The sequence below is a fragment of the Herpailurus yagouaroundi genome, unplaced genomic scaffold (assembly GCF_014898765.1).
Source record: "Herpailurus yagouaroundi ecotype Mexico unplaced genomic scaffold, PumYag 295, whole genome shotgun sequence".
NCBI lineage: Eukaryota > Metazoa > Chordata > Mammalia > Carnivora > Felidae > Herpailurus > Herpailurus yagouaroundi.
This window is the reverse complement of record NW_024412512.1, coordinates 1407849-1434364: the sequence shown is the minus strand read 5'-3', so window position 1 is coordinate 1434364 and position 26516 is coordinate 1407849. Positions and strand designations below refer to the sequence as shown.

Here is a 26516-nt window from a genome sequence, read left to right as displayed (position 1 = left end):
GTGGGCGTGGCGCCTCCCGTGGGCGTGGCGCCTCCCGTGGGCGTGGCTTACGCTGGAGGAAGCCGCTGCTGCATCTTTACTAGTTATGTATATAACAAACCAGAGCCTTCTCCAGCTCCACGTTCTATGGGTGAGAGCGCTGGGACTCGGGCGCCAGGGGCCGTGCCCAGGACTGTGGCTCCCGGCCCTGCACACCGCCACAGATAGGACAACACTAGCGCTCCGTGGTCCTGGCCACGCACCAGAAAAACGGATCTTACATTTCGTGCTCCAGGGCCCGCAAGCCGTTGATCAGTTTCGTCTCCCACCTTAGTTCTGATTAAGGAAGCGATACAGGTTTTCGTTTCAACAGCAGCAAGATAAGGTCTTTCCTTTTTCTTCCTTTTCTTGTAAAAAAATGTTTGCTTAAAACACTCTGCACACGTGACAGAACATCCCTCGGCCGCGAGCAGAAGTGAGGCGCCCACACCCGCCGCCCCGCGGACGGGCCCTGAACACACGACGCTCAGGGAGGGAACCAGACACGAGAGGCCACACGGGGTGTGAGTCCACGTGTGTGAAACGTCCTGTTTCTCAGATTTCGCTTGGGGATAGTTTTAAGCACAGAAGTCACAGGGTGAGATTTCTCCTAGAAAGGTGATTCAGGGGGGCAGGACAGCGGCTATTTTGGAGAAAGACATGGACCCCCGGCCCAAGGAACAGGCAGGCAGACAGGAGCACGGATCCCCTGGACACTGCACAGGTCCCCACACACCATGGGAACCCCTACAGGGACGCTCAGGATGGCCGGCTGCATTACCAGGGGAGCAACCATACCCAGAGGGGCAGATGGTGGAAAAAAAGAACTCGGGTCTCTTCTGCCCCTTCTAAGGACACTGATCCCATTCAGGAGGGCTCCACCCTAGGGGAGAGGACCTAGTCACCTCTCAAAGGCCCCACCTCCTGCTACTGTCACCTTGGGGATTCAGATTTCAACATGAATTTGGGGGGACACCTTCAGGCAACAACAGCAGGATGGACGCTGGGGGAAGATTTCCTACCTGAGGGCAGTGAGTGAGCAGCTTGGACGTTGCACTTGATTCGGGGTGGGGTGACCCCCAGTTTCTGCGTAGAGGAGGGTCAGGCTCCAGCTGTCAGAAGGAGGGATGCAGGGGGCTCTGGGGCTTGTCCTTGGGTGGCTCACTCCCGCCCTAGGCCTGATGCATGTGCGTATGTGATCTTTGCGTGCCGACGTCATTTGTCCCGTGTGTGAAGTCACACAATCCAAAAATGTCACTAGCAAACATCCAAGGCCGCTGTCACTGGAATGCAACAACCAACATAGCATAGTAAAAAAGAGCACCCTACAGTTTGTAAGGCCAACACACAGAACAGCTGCTGAAAAACTGGTTGGAGGGGACTATGGGGTTGGTGGCTCTGATTCGTGTGTGCCCCAGGGCTCTCCCGGGGGCTTCCAGTTCCCGTTGATTTTTCCATGAGAACCCGGATGGTGTCGTCAAGTTCTGTCCCTTCCTCAGTGTTTTCCACTCACTCACGCCTCTCCTACCTTTTATTGGGGGTCCTGTTTCTCCGATATCCCTTTATTCCTACCTTAACAAGGCAGGTCTGCTGGAGAGGCAGTCCACTGCTGTTTGTCTGGAGGTGTCTGGGTCTCCTCTTAAATCTTGAAGTTAATTTTCACCACGTCTGAAGTCTTCACTGAATCCACCTAATCGTTGCTCCTTTTCCCTCCAGCAGTTTACATTTGCTTGTTTGCTTTGTAATTAACCGGTTTTATCAAGGCATGATTCACATTCAGTGAAATGAACACATCATAAATACACAACTTGATGAGTTTTGACACACACACCCGTGTGCACCAACACCTCCATCAAGACACAGAACGTTTCTGATGTCTGACTTCTTTGGCTCGACAGAATATTTTCGGGATCCACACGTGTGGCTTCTCTCCTCTGCAGGCTGTTTTTTGTCATTGTGTCATCATAACACATAGCGTGGATTAGCACAGTCTGTTTGCTCTCCTGTTGGTGGGCATTTGGGCTGTTTCCAGTTTTTGCTATCATAAATAAAGATGTGTGAAAATCTTGTACAAGTCCTTCCACAGAATTATGGTTTCGTTTATCTCGGGTCAGTCCCTAGGAGCGGAATTGCTGGGGCAGAGGGTAGGTGTGTGTTTAGCCTTTTCAGAAACTGCTGAGTCATCTTCCAGCGTGGTTGTACTGCTTTACTCTTGCATCAGAAATGTGTGAAACTTGCAGCGTTTCCACGCCCTCCCTAATATTTACAGTCGCTGGTCTTTTTTGTCTGTGCCCCGCTAGTTAGTGCTCAAGAAGCAGCTCCCTGGATTTCACTCGTGTTTCCGTGATGACTAATCAGGGAGCACCTTTTCACGGGCGCATTGGCGACTTCTCTGTCAGCGTCTAAGATGTTTATGCTGCCTGAGGTTCCAGGACTTCTTGAATCTGTGGCTAAAAGTAGGATTTTGTTCAGTCCTCAGTTTGGGGAGATTGTCATCATTGCTTCGGAGATTGCTTGTGCTCCGTCCTCCCTTCTCCTTCCAGAGTCCTGGTCACATGCGTTAGGCTGTACTGTATCCTCTCCATCTTTCACCTTCTCTTCTGCCTTTCCTTCCCCTCTGTGTTTCATCCTGGGTGTTTTCCCCTGAACTATCCTCCAGCTCAACCAACTCTCTCCTTCGTTGTCTTTAGTGATACTATTCTTTTACATCGAGTCATTATGTTTCAGATATTGGCATTTTCCATATGTTTACTGAGTCCTTTTTCTATAGTTTCCAGTGTGGCTGAAATTCCAGTCTCACCTATTTATCTTCTTGAATGTAATTAAAACGGTTATTTTTAAAGTTTATTTACTTATTTTGAGAGAGAAAGAGAGAACTCTCTCGCACAAGTGGGGAAGAGGCAGAGAGAAAAGGAAAGAGAGAGAATCCTAAGCAGGCTCTGCACCACCATTGCAGAGCCTGATGCGGGGCTTGAACTAATGAATCGTGAGATCATGACCTGAGCTGAAGTCAGACATGTAACTGATTGAGCCACCCAGGTGCCCCTAACACAGTTATTTTAAAGTGTCTCTCAACTACAGTGTCGGGAATCCCTGTGAGTCTGTTTATATTGCCCGTTATTCCTGCTGGGTTTTGTTCATGTGGTCTTACCTCCTTGTATGCTTGGTTATTTCTCGTTGTGTGCTAGACATTGTGTTTCAGACTTGTTTGTGAAAATAGTGTGAATTCTAAGACGATGTTGTTTTCCACTGGAGAGGGTTTATGTTTACTCATGCCCAGCATTTAGGGCTGCTAGCAATCTGGGGTCACCTCAGTCCAGTATCAGGGACTGAGTTTATTCAGCACTCGGCTGCAGTCACTGTAAGAGCCCATCTGCTTCCTGTTTACTCGTATCCTTCTGTGTGTAATAAATGCTGGGACCACATAATTTTGCGTGATTATTTGGGAAAAAGTCCTTCAAGGCAATGTCACATACAGTAAAAGTGACGGTAAAATTAAGTCCCATCTAAAATACAGTCTAGTTAGAAAATACCGTTCTTTCAAATGTCCAAGGAAAACATACACAACATCTGGGTTTTTCTTATACTCAGACTGCAGCACCTTGTTCCCCAGTTTGAACCAAGGGGGAGTTCACCCAGCCCCCTCCACGTGGAGGGCCCTGGATCTCAATCTCTGTATCGCCAGCCTTGCAAGGCTGATAGAAGCATTGCTCAGCCTCTTGGCAGATTTTCCACTCCTGGGCTGCCGTCCTCCCCTAGACCCTGGCTATAAATTCTTCACTGCCCTAATAACCCTGCAGTGCCTTCAAGCAGATTTCTTCTGTGTTTGTCCAGCTTTCCTGACTGCCCTCACGGGAGAGTCTGTCCGTGTCAGTTCGCCCACTGTCGCGCAAGCCAAAATCTGCAGATACAGGTTTTTATTCAAAGTCCAAGTGACTTTAGGTAGAGGCCATTGACGTGAATTGTCTTGATCTTAGAACCACCAGATGACACACCGGGATCCGTTCTCAGCTTTTAGAACCACCCTCTTATTTCCTAATGGAGGAAGCGAAGACCCAGTTCAGGGCAGAGCTGAGATGTGAACCCACTTCCAGGCGTGCAGTGTGTTTTGCACCTTCAGGAAGGGGTGGCTGCCATTGTGCCCTTGGACAAGGTGCCGGGAAATCACTCCGCTTCTCCCTGAGACCCAAAAGCTCCAGGGGCTCAGCAGGAGGGCTTTGCAGCTAAGGGTCCACGGGGGCCGGAGCGCTTCTGATCATGCTCAGAATGGCTCAGACATGGCCGGGGCATGACCAGCATCATGGGTTTGGGGCACACAGCAGGGCATAAAAGAACCCAGTCTCACCTTTGCTGTGTGGCCTAGAAGGGACAGGGACGTACAAGCATTAGTGGGACAACAGAAAATAGATCATTTCGGGACTCTCCATTTCTGGCTCTCCCCCTGTTGCCATCCACTTCTATTTTTAATATGATCAACTTCACGCTACCCAGCTCTTCCCCGAGCCTGTGGGCTTTGTGGCACCTGCCCCACCCGGCCCCTGGGCAGCTGAGGGGAGTGGCCACCTCGGAGCAGCAGCTCCGTGGGGAGCGGGATTTCTCAATAGCTTCCAGCAAACCGGCCCTCCCACCTCCGCCGGGCACAGGATGTGCAGGGCACCCTGTCTCTGGCTTCATCTCTGCAGCAGCTGTGTTTATAGTTAGTAGTTGCCACGGCGCCCCAAAGAGGGCCTCCTGGGGCTGCCGGCCTCTGGACGCCCCCATTCCTTGGCCCTGGAACGTGGGGACCTGGATGTTTGCTGGGCCAGCCCAGGAAGCGAGTGTCGCTCTAAGCACTGCAGAGTTCGCTGGAGCTCAGAGAGGGGAGGTAACTCCCCCAAGGCCAAACAGCTTTGGGATCTGTGCAGAATTTGGGTCTGCCACCTTCCCCTTGGCTCCCCTTTCTACTTCTCTCCTCTCCAGCACCGGCTTCAAGAGTGGGGTTGGTGGAGTTCAAGGGGCAGCTCGCTCGCCCTGTGTAACTTCTTGTGGTCACAGAGGATCGTCGGATGCTGAGAAAATTAAGCCCCCATTTGAAACACGGTTCTATTTTCGTTCATTGCCATTTCAGTTCAAACCAAACCATCTTGGTTCCAGAAACACGGTTTGCGTTTTGCCCAGATGAACCTCTTTTAGCTGAAGTTTCTTCTGATAAGGAAGTTCCTTAAAGGACTTAGATTCTGCCCCCAGGGGACACAGGGCTGTGTCTGGGGATGTGTGTGGCTGGCACGATGCTGGCCTTGGGTGGCTGGGCCAGGGACTGATCACAGGGAATACCCTGGCCTGGGTGTCCTCGGTGCGGAGGTGAAGAGACCCTGGAGTGGGGCGGGGCGGGGCGGGGGGCCTCCCCAGTGTTGCCCAAGCCGTTTAGGATTTCACAAACACAGAGGGTTCAGCCACCTCGTAGCTTTGCTGACTGGAGCCCCCCCCTTCTCTGCTGACACTCCCACTGCATCTACCCACCAGTCCACCCAGCGAACATTCACGCCAGGCCTCATCTGCCCCGTGGGGCTCAGGGCAGCACGGAGCTCCATGAGCAGTTCGGCCCGGTCAGCGATGGTGGCCAGACCTTCCTGGAGGGACGGGCGGTGACAGAAATCCACTCTGCACACAGATGAGTCACGGGAGGACTGGCGAAATCTGAGCAAACGGCCAGCATCGGGGTCTCGGCCTGATGTTGTCCTACGGTCACATGGGATGTCACCATGGGGGGGGGGGGGCCACATGGGACTCTCTGCACTATTTTTGCAACTACCTGTCTATATGATTATTTCAAAGTACAAACTAATGCAGTGACTTTGGGAACCGTTTGGAAAATGTTTAACTTGTAAGGTTAAACATACACCTGCCAGGGAGCCAGAAATCCCATGCCTGGGGCTCACCCAGGAGGACCCGGCACATGGACCGCCACAAATCCTGCGTGTGAACATACAGCACGGTGTCTTTCACAATCACCGGACACACCCGTGTCGCCCAGTCGGTGCACGGCCGACAATCCCTGCCCTGACCCCGGGGGGGGAACACCGCACAGCACTGAAAAGGTGCCCTCGGCACACAACGAACCACAAGGACATTGTGCCGAGTGAACCGAGCCAGAGGCTGGACCGTACGAGTCTGTCTGTAGGCTTCCGGGAAGAGGCGACACAACAGGAACAGAGCAGCTCAGGGGGTGCAGGGGCTGACGACAAACAGAAGCTCCGGGAGGTTCTCAGGGTGACGGGGTCCCCATCTGAATGGTGGTATCGGCTCCGCGACACGACGTGCTTGTGCGACCTCATCGCCTCGGGGCCCAAAAGGACAAATCTCGCTGCGTGCAAATTATACCTTCACGGAAGAACATTTCATTGAAGGAAATTATAAAAACAGTCACTAACGGGGTGCCTGGGTGGCTCCGTCGGTTAAGCGTCCGACTCTTGATTTGGGCCCAGGTCACAATCTCGCAGTTTTGTGGGTTCGAGCCCCACGTCGGGCTCTGCACTGACAGTGTGGAGCCTTCTTGGGATTCTCTGTCTCCCTCTCTCTCTGCCCCTCCCCTCTTGCACTGTCTCGGCATCTCTCAAATAAATAAATAAACTTAAAAAAAAAAGTCACTAACAAAATTGTCATTTTGAGAGGCACCTGGCTGGCTCAGTCGGTGGAGCATGTGTCTCCTGATCTCAGGGTCGTGAGTTCGAGCCCCAAGTCTGCCTTTATCCGTATATATTTTAACACAACGGTAGATGACCAAACATTTGCGCTTTGCCATTGTCTCTCTTTGCACACACACCTCCGTGGTGCTCCGCATTTCTACGGACCGTTTAGAACATTGCATAGTGTTGTACCTGCGAAATGTCCCATTGAATTTGCTGTCCCCTCCCCCACCCCGTTGCAGCGCGAGGCGTGTGCTTTTGTTCTGAGCCTTCACGGTTACAAACAACGCAGCTGTAAACACCTGTCAGTGTTCCCCTTTTAACTCCTTTGGATAATTTCCCCCTTGGGATAAATGCCCAAGCAGAAGATTTGAGGGGACATCCTTGTAGTCCTCAGTGTCCAGTTTCTGAGGCTGAGACGGGTTCACAAGACCAGAGAGTCTGGAACGAGCGCGTCAGGTGGTGGCCTTTCTCCGGCCTTCTGGTGTCGTGGGAAGACAAAGGGGCAGCTCGAGGTGGCATCCACTGCTCGCCAGGCCGCGTTTTGTTTGCTTTGGTTTTTGCCAGTTACACCCCTGCTGACGTGAATTGCCTGAGTGAGCCCTGTGCCACGTCTCCGTGGGACCCTGGCCCAAGTGTTAGTCACATGTTAAAGGGGTCGCCCATCACCTCACTTGTGGCCTCGGCCTTTCCTGGGTCCATGGTCTCGATTTCTAGTTCACGTCTGTCCTGAAGTTCTGAATATTTACATAAGATCAGAGCTGCCGATCCTCCTCCATTCATTCCATGGCTTCCATTGCTGAAAAGTGACTTCTCCATGATTGAGAAGAAACTTTTTCTTTAAAAAAAAAAATTTTTTTTTTAAGTTTATCCGTTTACTTATTTATTTATTTAAATTGACTTCCAAGTTAGTTAGCATATAGTGCAATAATGATTTCAGGAGTAGATTCCAGTGAGTCACCCCCTACGTATAACACCCAGTGCTCATCCCAGCGAGTGTCCTCCCTAATGCCCCTTGCCCATTTAGCCCATCCCCCCACCCACAACTCCCCTCCAGCAACTGTTTGTTCTCTCTGTATTTAAGGGTCTCTTAGTGTTTGTCCCCCTCCCTGCTTTTATATTATTTTTGTTTCCCTTCCCTTATGTTCATCTGTTTTGTCTCTTAAAGCCCTCATATGAGTGAAGTCATAGGATATTTGTCTTTCTCTGACTAATTTCACTTCCCATAATCCCCTCCAGTTCCATCTACATAGTTGCAAATGGCAAGATTTCATTCTTTTTGACTGCCGAGTAATACCCCATTGTATATATAGACCACATCTTCTTTCTCCATTCATCCGTCGATGGGCATTTGGACTCTGGGTGGGGTGGGGGGACGCCTGGGTGGTTCAGTCGTTTTAGCGTCTGACTCTTGGTTTCGGCTCAGGTCAAGTTCTCACGGTTGGAGTTCAAGCCCCACATGGGCCTCCGTATTGACAGTGCAGAGCCTGCTTGGGACTCTCTCTCTTCCCTCTCTCTCCGCCCCTAGGGAGCAGGGAGAGAGAGAATCAAAAGCAGGTTCCACGCTGTTAGCGCAGAGCCCAACGCGGAGCTTGAACTCACAAACCGTGAGATCATGACCTGAGCCAAAACCAAGAGTCGGATGCTAAACTGACTGAGCCCCCAGGCATCCCAAGAATAAATATTCACTAGTTTGTGTTTATTTTCTTTCTTATTCTATGGCTGTTTATATGGAACCTCTTTGGATGTGAATAAAGGTCTGATCTAATCCAGTGGTTCTCACCCAGGGGCAGCTCTACCCTCAGGGGACACCGGGCAGTGTCTGGGGACATCTGTGGTTGTCACACAGGGGGGAGGGGGCCCTGGCACTGAAGGAGTGGGGCCACAGATGTTGCTCGGGCCACACAGCACCCAGGACACCCCAGAGAGAACAGCCCAGCCCAGTGTCCAAAGTGCTAGGGGGGCAGAGACCCCACCCTAAACTGTTTCCCCATTTTGCCTTATTTGCGCCCACCACGGAAGAAATACTGCCCGTCCCCAGGGTTGTCTAATCCTTATGTGCCCTGGAAGGTCAGATCTGTCTGGGGGTCACTCCCCCCCCCCCCTTTCTAGTTACCTCTGCTTCACGATATACCCCAGGGCAGGGGGGGGGCCTCCGTTGTCCTTGCCTTTCACACATTTGCTCATGTGATTCTTCTGCAGGAGCCCCCCCCAAACCTGGCATGGCTTCCTGGCCCTCGACTCAGATCCCAGGCAGGGCCTGGTGACATCCCTTAAGGCTCTGGTTTTAGGTGAACTTCACCCCAGGTTGTTCCCCTGGACCCTCAGCAGGGGCAGAACCGGGAGTCAGCACGGTGACCGGCTGCCCACCACCCACCTGCCCCCAGCTTGCCACGGCTCTGCCACGACTCCTGGGGGCCCCCTGCGGCTCTGCTGGCCCAGGCAGGCCCGGCCAGGTCGGGCGCCTGGTGCCATCACGTGCTTCCTGTGTTGCGGCGACGGGTGAGGAATGTTCCCTGGGCTGACTCAGCGTAGCTGCCTGGTCTCCTGGGGCCACGGCTGGGCCGTGAGTCAGTGACGGACTATGACACCAGCCAGGAGGAGGCTGGTGTCTCCTGCACGGGCTGGTGGTGACACAGCCGGTGTCTGTTCCTAGCATCTCCGCACACTCACGCACACACACACACACACACACACACACGTGCTCACCCATACACTCACACGCACATGTACACTCGTACGCCCACACACACGCGTGTGCATGCAGTATACATACACACCGACACGCACACGTATAAACACATCTCGCACGATGCACATTATTACATACAGACATGCATACATATACTCACGAAAGTACACACACGCCCACGCCCGCACATACATGCTCGTGCATGCACACGCACGCACACATCTATGCGCAGACGTGCACATGCACTCACGCGTGTGTATACACACATGCACACAAGTGCCCCGAACATTCACACACTCCTGCACACAAGTTCGTGTATATGCACACGCACGCACACCCCCAGTGCAGCCATCTCGGCCGTTCTCTGGGGCCTGGGTCATAACCCAGCCCAGAGGCAGCCTCTCGGGACATTGGGCCTGGAACAGAAAGCCAGCCACTCGGGGGCTTCACGCTTCGGAGAGAGGCCACAGTTGGGGGTGGCCACGCGGTGCAGGGGTCCTAGAGTCCTGGCGGACACTTCTGAGTGTGGATGCTGAGCAGGATTCCCCGGCCTTCCAAGGAAAACAGGCCATGGGGCCAGCCCGTTTGTTCTCCATTCGCATCTATATTTAGCGCTGAGTAATTTAGATATTTTTAAGCCCAACCAAGGGCAGTTTTCCCTGAGTTGGATGTTTTGTGGCTGCTTTGAAGCTCTCTGCTGAATCAGAGCCCTCTGGAAACCCACACGTGGGCTCTGTGCTCCCAGAACAGACACACTCAGGCCTTTTCTGACCCAAAGCGGGGCTGGATGTCTGCCGGGAGGGACGGGGAGCCAGGCAGTGTGGAAGGATTTTTTTTTTTTTTTCTAATTGAGACTTGTACGGAGGTCACCGTAGATTCATGTGCAGTTATAACAAATCAGAGAAGCATTCCACGTATCGTTCACTCTGTTTTTCCCGACGGTAACATTCTGTGGAAGTGTGACCAGCACCACGAAAAGCCCCTCCCGACAAGGCCTCCACCCCCAACCTCAGCAACCATGAACCTGTCCCCCATCCTGACGACAATTTTGTCTTCTCAAAAACGGTGTGTAAATGGTGTATAAACACAGACCATGTAACCTTTGGGGATTGGCTTTTGTCATGCAACATAACTGCCTGGAGATCTCCCGAAAGTGTTGTGTCAACCCTCCTTCTTCTTTTTCTTTTTTTAATCATTATTGCTAAGTAGGAAATGTTTTGAAAATCCCAAGCCTGCCTTTGCTGTTCTGTGGCCGTAGTGGCCACCAGGCAGACAGCGCAAGCTGCATCCTGACGGAGGACGGGGTGCCCTCTGCTCCCTGGCGGGGCATCTTCCCAGACCCCCGACCTTGGGCGTGACGCCCGGACAGGTCCTCCTGGGAACTTTCCCAGCATGAACGCTGCAGACACTGGGCCGTTCTCAGGGGGCGTCCCGGGCACTGTGGGAGCTGAACGGGGTCCTCGACCACACCCCCTCGGTGCCAGGATTCCCCCGGTCCTGATGACCAGAGACGTCCCCAGACAGGGCCCCATGTCCCCTGGGGGCAGCATCGCTCGTTAGAACGACGATACTAGAGCTCACTAAATGAAGGCTGTGGGAAGAGTAGAATTTTCCCTGCTGTAAGGAAGAGGAAAGACTGTGCACCGCCGAATTGTAAGAATAAATTAACACCACCCATATACTGCTGGTGTGGATGTAAAATGGTGCGGCCGCCCTGGAAAACGGCTTGGCACTTTCCTTAAAAATTGAACATGCAAATTACATCCCTCAGCGTTTATCTCAGAGAAATATATAGACTTGTGTTTGCACAGAAATCTGCACGCCCTTGTGGCAGCCGTACGTGACGGCCAGAAACTGGAATCGGCAGGTGCACCGCCGAGCCGGGGCCGGTCCACGCGGGGAACGCCGGTCCACGCGGGGAACGCGGCTCAGCAGTGACCTCGTGGCGCGCGCAACAGGCTGGGCGCATTTCCACAGGATTAAGCGCAGTGGGGGAAAATCCCAAAAGGTTATGTGCCCTGTGGTTCCACACGTGCAACGGTCCCGGATCGGTGGCAGCTTCGGAAAGGAAAACGTCATCGGAGGTCGCGGAGAGTGGGGGGCGGGGAGGGGCGGGGACGGAACCGCCCTGAGGCTTCCGTGCATGCGCGTCATGCTGACCGCGGGTTTTGCAAGGTGTTTCCAGAGGGGGAACCGTGCATAGGGTACGCACGTCTCCGCACGTCTCCGCCCTTTCCTACCACTGCATGTGACTCTCCAGGCACCTCAAAAATTTTAATTGAATTAAAAATAAATTAATAAAAATGTTTTCGGAAAGAAAAAAGATCGCCCCCTCCCCCAAACAATAGCGAAGCGGGAATCATTGGCGCCATAAAGGATTGGTTTTCTCGGTGGGCGAGCAGGTGGGGAGCCACTCTGACGGGCCCTGAACACCCAAGTCCTGAAGGTGCGGGGAGGGGGGGCGGGGAGCAAGCAGACCACTGGGCGTTAGCTGCTCAATAAAAGCAGCAAATACCCCACCACCACCCCCGCCACGGAGCAGCTGTCCTGGGAAAATTAGTGGAAGGGCTACTTGGGATTTGGGAAGAGGGCTTATCTGGAATCATTTGCCTGTGCTAAATGGGCTACTCTGAGCACACCATCCACACTCAAAGACACTGCAGGGGGAGTGAATACAGCCCCCCCCCCAAATTCATTTCCACCAGATCCTCAGCATGGGGCCTTAAGTGGAAATAGGGGCTTTGCAGATGCAATTAGTTAAGGAGAAGTCGTACTGGATTAGTGTCCTTAGAAGAAAGCCATGTGAGGACAAGGCAGAGATTGAGTGATGTGGCCACGCCAGGGACCGCTGGCCACACCAGCCACTGGAAGAGGCAGGAAGGACCCTCCCTGGGCCCTCCAGGGGGAGCGCAGCCCTGCCCCACCTGGATCTTTGACATCTGGCCTCCAGAACGTGGGAGAACAATTTCCTGCTGTTTTCCATATCCCCAGCCTGTGGTCATTTGTCCCGACCACCCCAGCACATCAGAAAGCTCTGGAAAACCCTGCAAAACCAAGTGGGCTCCCTGCCCCGCCCCCCCCCCCCCCGCTGCCCCCAGAAGCCTCTCCTGGGCCAGAAGCAGGAGCCAGAACTTGTCGCTCCTGCGGAGAGCCCCGGGAAGCCTTCTGTGGGAGCCCAGGTCACTGCGCGTGGCTGTGTCCCAAGGACAGCCAGATCTGGGGTGGGAAGTCAGAACTGGGCACTGACAGCCACGGCCTCCCCCTGCGTACCACTACCCTTAGCTTGGTTCTCAGGGCAGTGACTGGTGCATGGTGGGCCCCCCTGGGGTGGTTTGTGGGGTAAATTAGCCCATGGATGAAGGAAGTGATGCCAGACCCAGGACCCACGGCACATAGATGCTGCCCAGGTGACCCACCTTGGTCCAGAGCCAAGGTCTCACCCAGACGACTCTGCCCCCCGGGGAACTCAGGCCATGTCTGGGCACATCTGTGGCCATCACCACTGGGACATCCTGGCATCGAAGGGTGGGGCTGGGAACGTCCCCAGAACGCCCCCGGAGAGTGACCCTGCCCAGTGTCAGTGGTGCCGGGGGGCCTGGAGTGAGGCAGGGATCAGAGAAAGTGTCCCTTGAGGCCCTCATTCCAAGGCAACCACGAGTGGACTCTGTGGTCTGGTGAACCATCCCGAGACCCTGGGTGGTCTCAACCCGGGAGCACTTACCCCCGAGCAGCCCAGGGGGACTGTGGGAGACGGCTCCACTAGTCCTCCCACCGGCCCCACCCCGACCTGGGCACACGGGCGCCACGGCTCAGGTGGGGCACCAGGAGGCCCTGAGGCTTCCGGAAGGGGCGTCCTGCCTCTCTGTCCCCGTGGGGCCTCAGCAGCCAGTTCACATCCTGTCTGCTTCCCCTGCAGCCCTCTGGACGACAGGGGCCCGGAGCCGATGGCAGACAATGTCAGCCACTAACAACATAGCCCAGGCCCGGAAGCTGGTGGAACAGCTCCGCATCGAAGCCGGGATCGAGCGCATCAAGGTGAGCCTGGCAGGCGGGCGGGCAGAGGGGCCGAGAAGGGAGGAGACCCTGCAAGGAGGCCCGGTTCAGGAGGGGGGGGGGGGGGCTTTCTTCCAACTGTGCCCCTTGCTGTGTGAATTTGGGCCACTCACTAACCTCTCTGAGCCCCAGAATCCTCAGTGGGAAGACGCAGCTGACACAGAACCTGTGTCACGGGCTGTCGCGGGCATCCCATGTGCCGCAGGGCTTTGTCAGTGCCTTGGGACCAGAGGCAGGGCTGAGCCCGCCCCCAGCCCTCAGGGCCCTTCCCCACCCCACCCCACCCCCTGCCCCCGAGAGCCCTAGGCCGCCAGCATGAGGCAGGCACTTGCCCATGGGCTCTGTCTGGCTCCCTGGTGCAACAGACACAGACGGAAGGTAGAGACTTGGTCCAGAGACGGCAGGACCCAGGGCCCTTGGCCGTCTACGTTCTTCACTTATGCCTCGTTTGAATTTTTTTGCAATAAGCGTGTTTGTTTTTTATACTAAAAAAAGAAAAGGGACAAGTAGTTCCTGTGCACAGACACTTAACCCATCAGGGACCAGAGACCCGAAACAAAGTAGCTCCTCAGACAGACCTGTTCTTTTTCCTAACAATTTGCATAACATGAAGTTAACTGTTTCTTTTAAAGGGCACTGACGGTTTGGTAGCTTTTAGTACATTCACAGAGTTGTGCAAGCATCATTGCAGAACATTCTAGCAGCCCAAAGGGAAATCCTGTCCCCGCCAGCTGTTACCTCCACCCCTTCCCCAGCCCCCAGCCCCCAGCCCCCACGAGCCCTCTTTCCATCCGTGGATGACCCTGTTCTGGACGTCTCACACACACGGACTTACACCCCGTGTGGCCTCTCGTGTCTGGTTCCCTCCCTGAGCGTCGTGTGTTCAGGGTCAGTCCACGGGGCGGCGGGGGTGGGCGCTTCGCTCCGGCTTGAGGCTGCGGACGTGCGCGTGCGCTGTGGACACGTTGTGTTTAATATAGGTGAATTTTAAGTCCACAAGGGGACATCAGGACGACATCCAGGGTTCACGGATTTCTCCCATAAACATGGCAGGGGCCAGCCATGCAGTCGTGGCCTCTTACATGAAAAAGGTGACTGATTCTTTTCAAAGTCACCTGCTCATCAAACCCATGTCTTTGCAAAGGAGGTCGAGGCACCTCCAGTCATGGTCTCGTGCCCCAGGCCCCAGCTAGTGAGTGACCGGAAGTTTCCCCGTAGAAGACCCGGGTGGTTCCCGTGTCTGCAGCGGCCCTGCTTCAGCCGCCCCCTGGATCGGTCAGGGCTGTCCAGAGAAACAGAGCCAACAGGATGTGTATAGAGGGAACGAGAGGTATTCAGGAATTGGCTCACAGAACCGTGGAGGCTGGCGAATCCAGGGCAGACTGGAGACTCAGGGCAGAGCTGATGCTGCAGCTCGAGTCCCCAAGGCTGCCAGGAGGCAGAATTCCTGGTCTCCGAAGGCCTTCAACTGATTGCATGTGGCCCACCCACATTTACGGGGTCATATGCTCTACTCAGAGTCAGCCAATTTAAATGATAATCTCAGATTAAAATGACCTTCCCAGTGACATCTAGACTGGTGTTTGGCCAAGTACTTGGATACCGTGGCCTGGCCAAGTGGACATATAAAATCAAACATCAACCCCACGGATCTCTTCAGACTTTGATTTTCTGAGCACCCGCCATTCCCTGGTCTCTGGCGGCAGATGGGCTCCCGCAGACTCATACCTGACTGACATCCCTCAGTGGAAGGACATGCACAGCAGTGCCAGGTGGAAAGGCAGGGCTGCTCCAGCCCCCCAGGTTGCGGGGGGGGGGGGCCTCCCCCAAGGTGTCTGAATGTTCCAGAACCCTGAGCATTCAAAGGATTCATTCGGGCTGGAAAAAGAGAAAGCCTCAGTCAAAGCAGCTTCACTCTGGTGAGCTGGTGCGGCCACAGCCCTGATGGAGAGCGTGATTCACCAGCCTGTTTGATGTTGGGCTGGGCCCTTCCCCCCCCCAAGCCCCCCCATCCCCTCCTATCCCTGTCCCGCCTGAGGCTGTGCACCCCCAAATCTGTGGCCAGAACCTTGAACGTCGGTACGCCTGAAAGGCCGGGGGAGCCAGCGCCTGGCAAGTGGCAGCGTGGCGGGCATGGGGGCGGCCCCGGCACTCAGGGCAGAGCCTTCCTGTGGATGCCAGGGTGTCAGCGGGGGCCACATGCCGGAGCCACAACATCAGTTATTTCCAGGGTCCGGAGGCTATTCTGGTTGTTTCCGAGAGTTGCTTTCCAAATACAACTCTAGAAACCAAGCTCCTTTGGCTCATCCGAGGCAGGCCTGGGAGTGGCCAGCATGCTCAGGACAGTGGCAATTGTCACTGCATGTGGGTTGCAGTGTCCCCGCGGTGAACCCAGAGGCCGGCCTGGAGACCTGGCAGCACAGGGGACAAGGTCGGGCGGCCTTGGCTTGTGGGGTGCAGGGTCCAGGGTGCAGAGGCGCCACCCCGCCGGCAGACCTGAGGGGAGTTCTCAAAGCCTCCCTCACCCCTGCCTAGTCTCGCCCGCTCACACCCACATGGCTGCTCCTTTGTCACCTTGCAGGTGGGAAGGCAGGGGGCCGAACCGTGCTGGCTGTTCCTGCAGCACAGAGGAGACCAGGACCCCTTCACCCAGCACCCAGCCCCCAGCCCTGCCCGGGTGAGCGGAGTGGGGTGGCACCCTCTGCTGTGACCCCACCAGCCCCCCAGATCCCTGGGCCCCGGCCAGCTCGGGCTGCCAGAGATGCAGTGTGGAAGGGACTGTGTGGTGGCCCCTCCGATGTGGACAGGCTCTTCCAGAGCCGCCCGGACTGGGGTGGGGGGGGAGGAGTGGACCTTGGACTAAATCCTAAAGAGGGCTCTGTCTCTCCCTGACCTTCTGTCCAAAGTCTGGGCAGCTCCTGCCGAGGGACCCAGTCCCTTCTTTAATCTTTTTTAAATTGTGGTAGAACACACATAACTTAAAACCTACCATTAGTGATCACACACACGCAGAGTTGTGCAACCACCACCTTTGTCTAGTTCCAGAACATTCCATCACACCAAAAACGAACCCGGGCCTCATCAGCCATCACCCCTCCCCCAGCGCCTGGCCCCCCACCAGCCCCCTTCCTGTCCCCGGATGAGCCCGTTATGGACGTTTCACACACGTGGACTCACACCCCGTGTGGCCTCTCGTGTCTGGTTCCCTCCCTGAGCGTCGTGTGTTCGGGGTCCCAACGCGGGGCGGCAGGCGTGGGGCCTCTCGCTCCTGCTCTCGGCTGAGTGTTGTGCGCGTGCGCGGTGGACACGGTCGCGCGTGCGCGTGCGCGGTGGACACTGTGTGTATCGGCTCACCTGCGGGTGCTCCTGGGTTGTTCCCACCATGTCGGCAGTGGACGTGGCCATGGCCGCCCGCCTGACCTCTCCTCTCCCGTCCTTGTGCCCACGCACAGGTGTCCAAAGCCTCATCGGAACTCATGAGCTACTGCGAGCAGCACGCCCGGAATGACCCCCTGCTGGTCGGAGTCCCCGCGTCCGAGAACCCCTTTAAGGACAAGAAGCCCTGTATTATTCTGTAGCGTTGTCCCTCCGTGTGTCCCTGCCTGTGTCTCTCGCTCCGCTAGGGCGTCTGCACCACGCACTCCGGCAACACCTCTCCTGTCCCCAAACCTCCGGTTCCGGAAGGAACGCGAGCCGCTGCCTCCACGGATGGGGTAAACTCCTCTCCCGGCCCGGCCAGAAGATGACGCTGGGGCCGCGGCCGCTTCCCATCAGGAGTAACAGAGATCCCGAGTGACGTGGTAACAATTTGCGGAAACTCTGGGTTGCCGGGGGGCTGCGGTCCAGAGCCCGGCCGCGCCGCGAGAAGGGAAGAAGGACCGGCCGCTGGCCCCGGGCGCCCCGGCGGGTGGCCAGTCTCACCCGCTGGGCCGTTTGTGAAACACTTGGCCAGGTCCCCGCTGCCGTGCTCTTTTTCTTCTCCTAAGCAGAGGAGAATTGGGTGGTGGGGGCGGGTCACGGGAAACCTCTTTGGAAACTGGTCTCCTTTTCAGTTAGGCGATTATTATTCCGCAGCGCTGGGCCCAGAGCTGGGGGGCTGAGCCTGCAGCTGAGGGGTGTGTAAAATGCATCCAGGGAATTTAGGGGCCGGGAAGGGGGCTTTGTCTGTGACGTGCACCCCGCGCAGCCCAGTGTCGCCCTGCTGTGTGGCATGTGTGCGGCCTCTATACGGCACGCACCACCCAACGGCCAGGCCGTGGCCCCCCGCCCTTTCCTGGGATCCCACCCATCCCACAAAGGGATTCTCCGCAACTTGTCCCGCTCACCGGAATGGCCGGCGGCGTTCCGTCTGGTGTTGAGCACGAAACGTCGACGTGGGCCGTGGTCACACCTGGCTCTTCCGGGTTGTTGTGTCGTGTTGTGTTTTTTTCCACTTTAGCGCATCGCTATGGCCATTTTGCAAACAGAAATGCAGCCAGAGGAGGCCCTTCCTGGGGGGGCCAAAAGGTGTTAGGTGACCAGAAGGAGCCGCAGGGCCTCACCCGTGGGACTCCTCGCCCTTCCCTTCCCTTCCCTGCAGTGGTTCGTCTTTAGTCCCTTGGCCTCTAGTACGACCGGGCAGTTGAAGGAGCCGGAGGTACAGGGAGGGCACAGGGCACACCCGTCCCCACACCCCCACCCCCCTGCCCCGCACCGGGACAGTCCTCACCCCAGGGCCTCGTGCCGACCTCCATGCTCCTGCCCCCACTCAGCCCCCTGCTAGTGCCAAGGCCCAGATCCCACCAACGCTACGCTCAGGGGGACGGGGGATGTGTGCACGGGCTGGCGGGTGACTCCCCCTGGTGTGCAGGCTGTAGGCCCGGCCTCGCTCCCCGGCTCCCAGCTCTCTCCGGCCGGTCCGGGAGCACCAGGGGCTTTGGGGAGCCCAGCCTGTCCAAACCTGCGGTTGGATGGGGAAGCCTTGGCCGCCTTTCATTGGGCAGGGAGCCAGAGGGGGCACTGTCCCCCACAGAGCAGCAAGAGGGAACAAAACCCGTTCCCCACCGGGGAGGCTGGGGCGCAGCAGGATCTACCCAGAGACTGGGGGTGGGGGCGGCTGGCAGGGCGAGGCCTGTCCAGGCCACTTCTGTGCAAGAAGCCTTAGTCCCTGGGGCCCAACCTTCCCCTGCGTCCCCACTGTCCTGGTCTAATGCTCTGGCCGTGGGGCCCCACCCCAGCGGCCCCCCAGAGAGGCCAGCGGGAGGGGAGGCGAGGTGAAACCCAGGAGCCCGGCTGAGGGCCGAGCGGTTGAACCGAGTCCGGCAGCCGCCACAGCGCCCCCCCCCCCCCCAGCCCTGAAGTGAACCCAGGTCAGAGCCCCCCGGGGCTGAGGGGTCTGAGTAAACTAGGCCCAGAGAGGGTGAGGATGGGCCGTACCCCCCGCCCCCATCCTGCCCCAGGAGCCCCAGCCTCGGCCCAGGGAGGTGGCCGTCACAGGAGCCCCACCACGGGTATCTTTCTGAGTGAGAAAAACCCTTCCTTTTGCCTTCTCAAGTAAACCTCCGTGTCTGTAGTGTAGACCTGGAGGGCCTGTGCATACGACCGCCTGTGCTTCCCAGGCCAGTGTCCTGCGTGAACACGTGTGCAGGGCTCTGCGGGAGCTGGCGGGTGGCAGCCCGCATTTCAGCCACATCAAGAGGGGGCATTAAGGGCACGCCGCCCCCCCCCCAAAATAAACAGGGGCGGGAGACACAGGGTTTCCCTTTCTTTAGCGTGCCTGGGTGTCCCCCGGGGCTGACAGCTGGGGCCCGTTCCCTCCCCTCCCCTCCCCCACTCCAGGAAGGAGCTAGAAGGCACACCCCTCCCCACAGCGGTCCCCCAGGCCAAGAATTAAGTGGGTGGTGGTGACCTCTGGCCCCCAGGGATGTGCAGTCCTTCTTCCTGTGACCCTGGCTGACCCCCTCCATGTCCGGGCGCTGGACCTCCAGGCAGCTCATCCGTGTCTGTGGGGCCCCAGCCCCACCGAGCTCTGGGGGCAGGAAGAGGCCACCAGCCCACCCCGAGGGTGAGTGACCAGGAGCAACTTCCAGGCCCAGGGGAGGCCACCGAGGGTTGCTCGTCCTTCAAGAACACTTACAAAAAGCCAGCCTGCCACGGAGTCTCTGGAAAAGAAGCCCTAACCATTGCCAAACATTGCACAGACCGGTTCCGGTCCGCAGAAGCCATCTGTGGTTCTAGCAGGTTCTACCCCATCTCCGTTTGGATGTTCAGTGGCTTTTATTTCTGATTTTAAAAAAATTTCCAGGTGTCTACACCCACTTTGCAGTGTTTTAATATTGTGTGGAATTGTTCATACAGAGTGAACTGATCCCCAGTGCAAAGGCTCACTGGTCCTTCTGTCCATGCCCCCTGCCTGCTGGGGGTGGGGGTCGGGGCAGGACAGGCTGGTCCCCTCCCCTGGCTGCTGGGCGGGTACCCCAGATGGAGCATGGCCTCAGGCGGCCCCAGAGAACAGCTGTCAGCTTTGACAGGCTTTCCAGCCTGTTGTTAGAAAACCCCGAGGAGCAAAGTTCGAGGACCACTAGCCCTGTGCCCCGCGACTCGAGATTGTTTCCGTCCAGCGTGGCCTGTAGGAGGGCGCATCACTCTGCTGAGGGCTTGGAGTGCTCTGGGCCTGTTGTCCCCTGTGTCCAGGCACCAGGGGCCACCAGGGAGCCCAGGGGACAGGCCAAGTGAGTCACGGTCCCAATTCAGACCAGACAGTGGAAAGTTCGATTTTTGGTAACAAATCTGTAAATGAGAGATTCCGACCCCCGAGCAGAGGACTTTGTGTAAGACATTTATAGATTCCACTATATATACATGGTCTACTTTGCAGTCAAGTGCCCTGCCACCGGGCTATGCCTCTGAAATTACCCACTTGGTATCAAAAAGCGTAAGATTAGAGGTCAATTCGAAAACTCAAATGGAGAATTAGGACCTTATGCGACAGCCCCACCTCTGGGTGTGCAAACAGCAGCCGCCAGGGTCCCTTAGCGGATGAAGGATAAACACGATGTGGTCCATCCACACGCCGGAATGTGACCCGGCCTCAGGGAGGAAGGACGTCCTGCCACCTGCCACCACGTGGACGGACTTGGAGGTCGCGGTGTGCAGTGACAGGAGCCAGACACAGAAGGACACGTCCTGCATGACCCCCACTCACAGGGGGTCCCTAGAGGAGTCCCGTCCACAGAGACAGAGAGTAGATGGTGGGAGCCAGGGCTGGGGGGTCAGTGCTTCATGGGAACAGGGTTTCAGTCTGGGGAGATGGAAAGTTCTGGAGACAGGTGGTGGGGACGGCTGCACCACAGTGTGCATGTGCTTGAGGTCAGTGTACTTAGAATGTTAAAATGGTAAACTTCATGTCGTGAACTTCACCACAAAAAGGGGAAAACTCACAACCTTGCCGAACACCCCCCCCGGATGGCTACAATGTAGGACTCGGTTGGCCAGGTCGTGGAGCCGGCCCGTGAGCGTGCATGCAGCACGGCCCGTGTGGAGCTAAGCACGTACCTGCTGCAGCGCCTGGCACTCTGCTCACGCGCCTTCACCCAAGAGACCGACACGTGTGTCCCCAGAAGGTGCTGGGAGGAATGTCCAGAGCAGCTTTTGTCCCAATCGCCAGAAACTGAAACTATCCCAGGCATTCAGCAACAGGTGGATGGATGAACAGACTGGAGTCCGTCCCTGCCCCAGAGTCCCACTCCACAGGATCAGGGGTCGGCCACTACCAAGTGCAGGAACCTAGCTGCCTCTCAGTAAGCCCGAAATAGACAAGAGCATGGCCAGTAGAGTCCACGGATAGAGAACGTTCTGGAACAGGCGAGCCTGGGCACGGCCTGCGTGGTCAGGAGAATGACCCCCAAAGACGTCCACATCCTGATCTCCAGAACCTGGGGCTACGTCGCCTTACGTGGGGCGAGAGGAATCCCGCAGAGACGTGGAGCTGACCATCTAGAGATAGGGGTGACCCGGGGGCCCAGTGTCCCCACAAGGGCCTCACACGTGGCGCCTTGGGAGGCCAGCAAAGGCAGGAACTATGTGAAGGAGGCCAATCTGAGAAGGCCCCACGCTGTGACATTCTGGAAGAGCCATGATACGGAAACAGTACAAAGATCGTGGCTGGGGGAGAGCGGGGAGAGTGAACAGATGAGCATTTGGGGGAGATTTTTAGGGCACCGACACTGTTCTGCAGGACGCAGTCACCATGGAAACGCAGCATTATACGTTCAGCAAACCCCGCAGAATGCCCGCCACCAAGAGTGAGCCTGAGTGGTAACTGTGGACCACACTGGTGCAGTGCACAGGCCAGCATCCTGCGCCTGAATCCGGCAGGCCTGGTCTCCCCAATCCAGGGGCCTGCTGGGCATCATGCCTCCAGAAAGGAGGAAGGAGGGCAGACCCCACACCAGCGGTGCCAGGAGACCCCGAGGTGGGAGCCCCCCCCACCCCCCCCCCCCCCCCGCACACTGTGATCTCCACCCCCAGGTCTCGGAGCAGAGTAAGGCACTTCAAGAACGGAGCCATGCGTCCTGACCCACGCACACGGGGAAGGCCTGGTGGCTTTCCTGACCTGCACATGCTCAGGGCGGGGGCTCCCGCACCTGCTGCCACCATCACGGGCGCCTCACCCGGGGGGGGGGGCGGTGCAGGGGCTGCTGTGGCGAAGGACCACCAGCTGGGTGGCTCCAAACAACGGGCACTTTCGCGCTCGTGTTCCGATGTGCTTCCCGCCCCCTCAGTGGCTCCCGACGTCCCTTGGCTGGGAGCATGGTCTCCCATCTCCGCCCATCGTCACCAGGCCCCTTCCATGTCTCTGTGTCCCTTCTCTTCTTGTAGGGACACCAGCCGCTGGATGCAGGGCCCACCCAACTCAACCGCATCCCAACCAATTACATCTGCAAAGACCCTCTGTCCAAAGAAGGTCACCTTGTGAGGTCCCAGGTGGACGTGAATTTGGGGAAGACACCAGTCAGCCAGGTGCAGCAGACACTTCCAGGTGGTCTCATTTGACCGTAGAGATATCTCGTGCGCTCCCACCAAGCACGCTTCACTGACTCACTCACTACGGGCCTGTCAAACGGCTGCCGGTCCAGAGGCAGAGTGAGGCCCACAAAGTCAACAGTCATGGCCGCACAAAGGAGGGGACGTGGCTCCGGGTGGGGGGGGGGGGGCGGCGGTTGGAAGGTCAGGAGAGGCTTTGGACAGGGGCTCCAGCTGGGCTGGTGCATTGGGTTCAATTGGGTCCCCCCAAAATCCGCATTCTAGTCCTGACCCCCAGTACCTGTGAATGCACACTTAAGTGGAAATAGGGGATCGGCAGGTGGTGACACTGGGTTAGGGTGGCCCCACATCTGGTGACCGGGGTCTGCGGACGAGAAAGGAGGGACATTTGGGTACCAGGCTGCAGGGGAGACACGCAGGAGAGGCCAGAGCCGTGGCTCTGGAAGCTGGGAGGGGCGCCTCAGGGGAGCAGCCAGAGCCGGGGTCCGGGGGCAGGATGCAGAGGGCCGGTGGCACCCAAGGCTGGAGAAGCAGACAGAGGACAGAAAACAGAGGGTCTTAGGGGTCATGCCAAGGAGTCCAAAACGTTTCCGGTCGGCTCTGGGGACTGGAGGGACGGCAGCCAGCCAGAAGGGGCCACCGGGCCAGGAGGACCACTGAGTCAGAGTGGCCCACAGAGGCGGTAACCACATTCAGAACGGTGGTCATTGCGGTCACTACACAAACCATCTCCAGAGACCCCACCCTTTTCAACCCATGAGGGAAGCAACTGGAAAATTCTGAGTCACGAGGCCTCTCGGGGGACCAGCTGCATGATTTCTGGGACCCCTTGCTCAAGGTGAAAAATTTCAGGATGGTAACAGTGGAACATTCCAGCAAGCCCCACCCGGGTCCGTGCAGGCCACGACCTCTCTCCCCCTTCCTCCCCCTCCCCCCACCCCATGCCCCACTCGGAAGATGGTTTGTTAGGAACAAGGGCACCTGTGACCCTCCCCACACCCGAGAAATGCAGGGAGACGTTCGGTGACCTCGAGTTCTACACCACAAAACCTCTGCTCGAGAGATGGCGTAAACTTCCAAAAACCAACAAACAAAAACCCCGTGTCCCTGTCAAATGCAACTGACTGCATTTCATTTATGAAATCAAGAGGCGAATCTTTCACTCGGATCGCGTTTCCAAGATGCCGGAGACACAGCGGCCCCATCAGGGCGGCCGTCCAGTGTGCTTGGGGTTGTCCTCTGAGCTTCCGAGCACAAAGCACCCAGCAGTGCAGGGTGGGGGTGTGGATGCAGGGCAGAGAACACGGAACTGGGACGCCCCATCTGCGTCCACCCCCAAAACTGACCTCAGCGCCTCTTCTGGGCCTTTATGCTCTTCTCCAAGAGAAGGTGTGAGCGGGAGGCCTGGGCGAGACTCGAAGACCCACCAGCGCTTTGCAAATAGCGATCGTGTTGTTTCTCCTACAGTTTCTTCACCCTGTTTTGGTGTTTCTTCTTTGAAATGCATTTTGAGACCGTCCGTCCGCAGGGGGTTCTTTGTGGTGAAAAGAGGCCCCGGGCACAACCAAGATGAAACTCTCCGCCCTGTGACAAAAGCATCAAAATATGGGAAGGTAGAAGAGCAGGGGCTACTCACAAGGCTGGTCCTAACACTGTTTCCTTTCCGTGCCTTCCGGTTCCTGGCTCTGCAGAAGGCCACGCCACCCAGGGTCGGCCGGGCTCATTCAGGAGGCCTACTGGACAGGACTTTGGGGATCAATAAGTATGGGAGAGACAAGGAGGCGGCCGCCCAGAAGGCTCCGGAGCCCCGCCCACCTCTCTCGTTGGGCCCATATGCGGGTTTTTTCCCCCCTCCATTGTGACCTGCCACGGCACAGGCTGCCTGCCGGTTGCTGTGACCTTGGTCGGGGCGGCCCTGCAGCCCAAGCAATCCCTGAAGGCGCTGGTGCAGAAGGGTGGCAGCTGCCCGCCCCACTGGGAGCCGGGACGCCTGGTCTCTCCTTGAAGGGATGTGGACAGCACAGCTCCACACCCACCAGCCGTGTCGACCTTGACCCTCTGTGTTTAATTCATTCTTCTCTGTACATGGCAGACCCCACTACAGAGAAGCCCCTGGAAACAGGCCGACAAGCCAGAGGAGAATGAGCACCACCAGGGAGCACTCATGATCACTGGAAAGCGTGTAGCCGCACTGGGGAAAGGGCAGGCGGACGTTCATGAGGTGTGGTGCTAAAGCCATGCGCCGACTTCAATCCTGACTGTGGGGACTTGCGCCTTCGCTCCTCCCAAAGCCTGGGGCCCTGCGGTCCCCTCCCCTCCCGGCTGGCCTTAGAGGTTCCCAGGAAGCCCCCGCGGGCGGGCGGCGTCCCTCCCCCAGAGATCCAGCGACACGAGGGGGAACCCCACGTGAGGGGCCTCCAGGCCGCAGCAAGGGCTCGGGGATGGGGGTTGGGGGCTCCCCCCCGGGCGACCGCATCAGGCTCCGCCCTTTGTGCAGCACGCGTGTGGCCGGTCTGCGGAACCCGGCGCAGGGTTGACAGTGGAAAGAGTGACGTGAGGCCTCGCTGGCGAGCCGGCCCCAAGAATGTGGCACTCTTTCTGGCCAAAATGTATCACTCTGGGAAGAACTCCAAGCCCAAGGTTGAGAGAGGAATCTTTCCTGCGCTCAGAACCCGGTCTGGCGGCCCACACGGAAGGCAAACAGGGTCCAAACGGGGTCAGGTGCAGACCAGGCCAGCCAGCAGGGGTCCAGGGGCTCCATCCCGGCTCTGCCCCTCACTAGCCCTCGGAGCTCATGCAGGGACCACACCCCTCCCGTTCCTTCCGTTTCCGTGGGGGGTCTCGGTGATGTCTCCTCACTCCGCTCCTCTATGACCAGGAAAACGAGAACATTCAGGAAAAGCCCCGCTTTCTACTGACAGGTGATTTACCTGCCTCCAACCTATTCCCTGCACATCAAGAGAATCGAGAGAGGTTCTGAGTTTGGCAAACGCTCGGGTCCCCATCCTCGAAGTCATGCGGGCCTGTCTCTGCAGAGGAAAGATTCTCAGACCAGGACAGTCTGGGCTCGAGCATGGGGTCAGAGCCTACCGTCCCCATCCCGGGGAATGGGGGGAGCACACTGGCTTCCGGGCAAAACAAAGCCCAGGCCGGGCCCTTAGTCCCAGCCCCCACTGGGAAAAAGTAGCAGAAGCCGCCCTCCTCCCCACACTGCTGCTGTCTGTCTGACAACCTCATCCTGGCCACCTTTGGAGCAGAGGGAGGGAGGAAGTGCCCTTCATGTCTGGTCGCTTTCCTGGCCAGCACACTTTGAAACATACTGTCCGTGGGTTCCTGGAGGCTCCGTTTTCGGAAGACAGCTTCTCAGACGCCCAAGGCAGTGGACGTGGGCCAGGCCTGGGGAGCCTGCGGTCTTCCCTGGAGCGTTTCCGGAGGCCGGGAACCAGGGGACGCCTCAGCACCGGACCTGCACGGAGGCACAAGGTGAAATGGAAAAGCAACAGGCAGGACAGGTTCCACCACCGAGGTAGCTGGGGGACTTCCAGCAACTTCCGCCTCTGCACCCAGCTTCCTCCTCTGGAGAAAGAGGACAGTTAGTGGCACCGAGGTGGTCGAGGTGGTCGTGAAGATAGTTAATAGGCACAAAGGACATGATAAGCGTTGGAAAAGTAAAGCTGGCTGTGACGCTCTCAACTTTCAACGGCCTGTGGTGCAAATAAGTGACCACTGTCCCTTCTGACTCCTGCAAGCATTTCCTGCTAACTGCTGACCCCACGTTTACTATCTGTTCACGGCCTTATCTCCCCAGTCAGACCATCCTGTCTGGGGGACACGCAACGGGCTCACAGAAATAAACTGGCGGAAAAAATAAAAAATACATGTAAAGACAGCGTTGTCCACTGTCCTGGGGGCTGTGATCCAAGGCGACGCAAGGGGCATATAGGGTCCCGGAAGGCAGGTCCCTGCACGGTGGGGCTGGGGAGACGGAGGGGGTGCCTGTGGTCCGGTGTGTGTCGGGGGCAGTGTGTGTGTGTGTGTGTGTGTGTGTGTGTGTGTGTGTGTGT

The 26516-nt window shown here is 57.2% G+C and overlaps 1 protein-coding gene across 2 annotated transcripts in view; it reads left to right on the top strand.

The window, feature by feature from the left end:
• GNG7 (G protein subunit gamma 7) overlaps nt 1-25941 on the top strand; it is a 128914-nt gene extending 102973 nt beyond the window's left edge. Inside the window, exons 1-3 of one of the 2 annotated variants that reach the window (XM_040461779.1) lie at nt 6939-6943; nt 13317-13410; nt 16881-25941. In XM_040461779.1, coding sequence (XP_040317713.1) covers nt 13330-13410; nt 16881-17006 — 207 coding nt within the window. In that variant the 5' untranslated portion in view covers nt 6939-6943; nt 13317-13329 and the 3' untranslated portion in view covers nt 17007-25941. Of the gene's footprint in view, nt 1-6938; nt 6944-13291; nt 13411-16880 lie in introns of those variants that run through there. The other variant, XM_040461778.1, reaches the window with a different exon arrangement.
• The last annotated feature ends 575 nt before the right edge of the window (nt 25942-26516 follow it).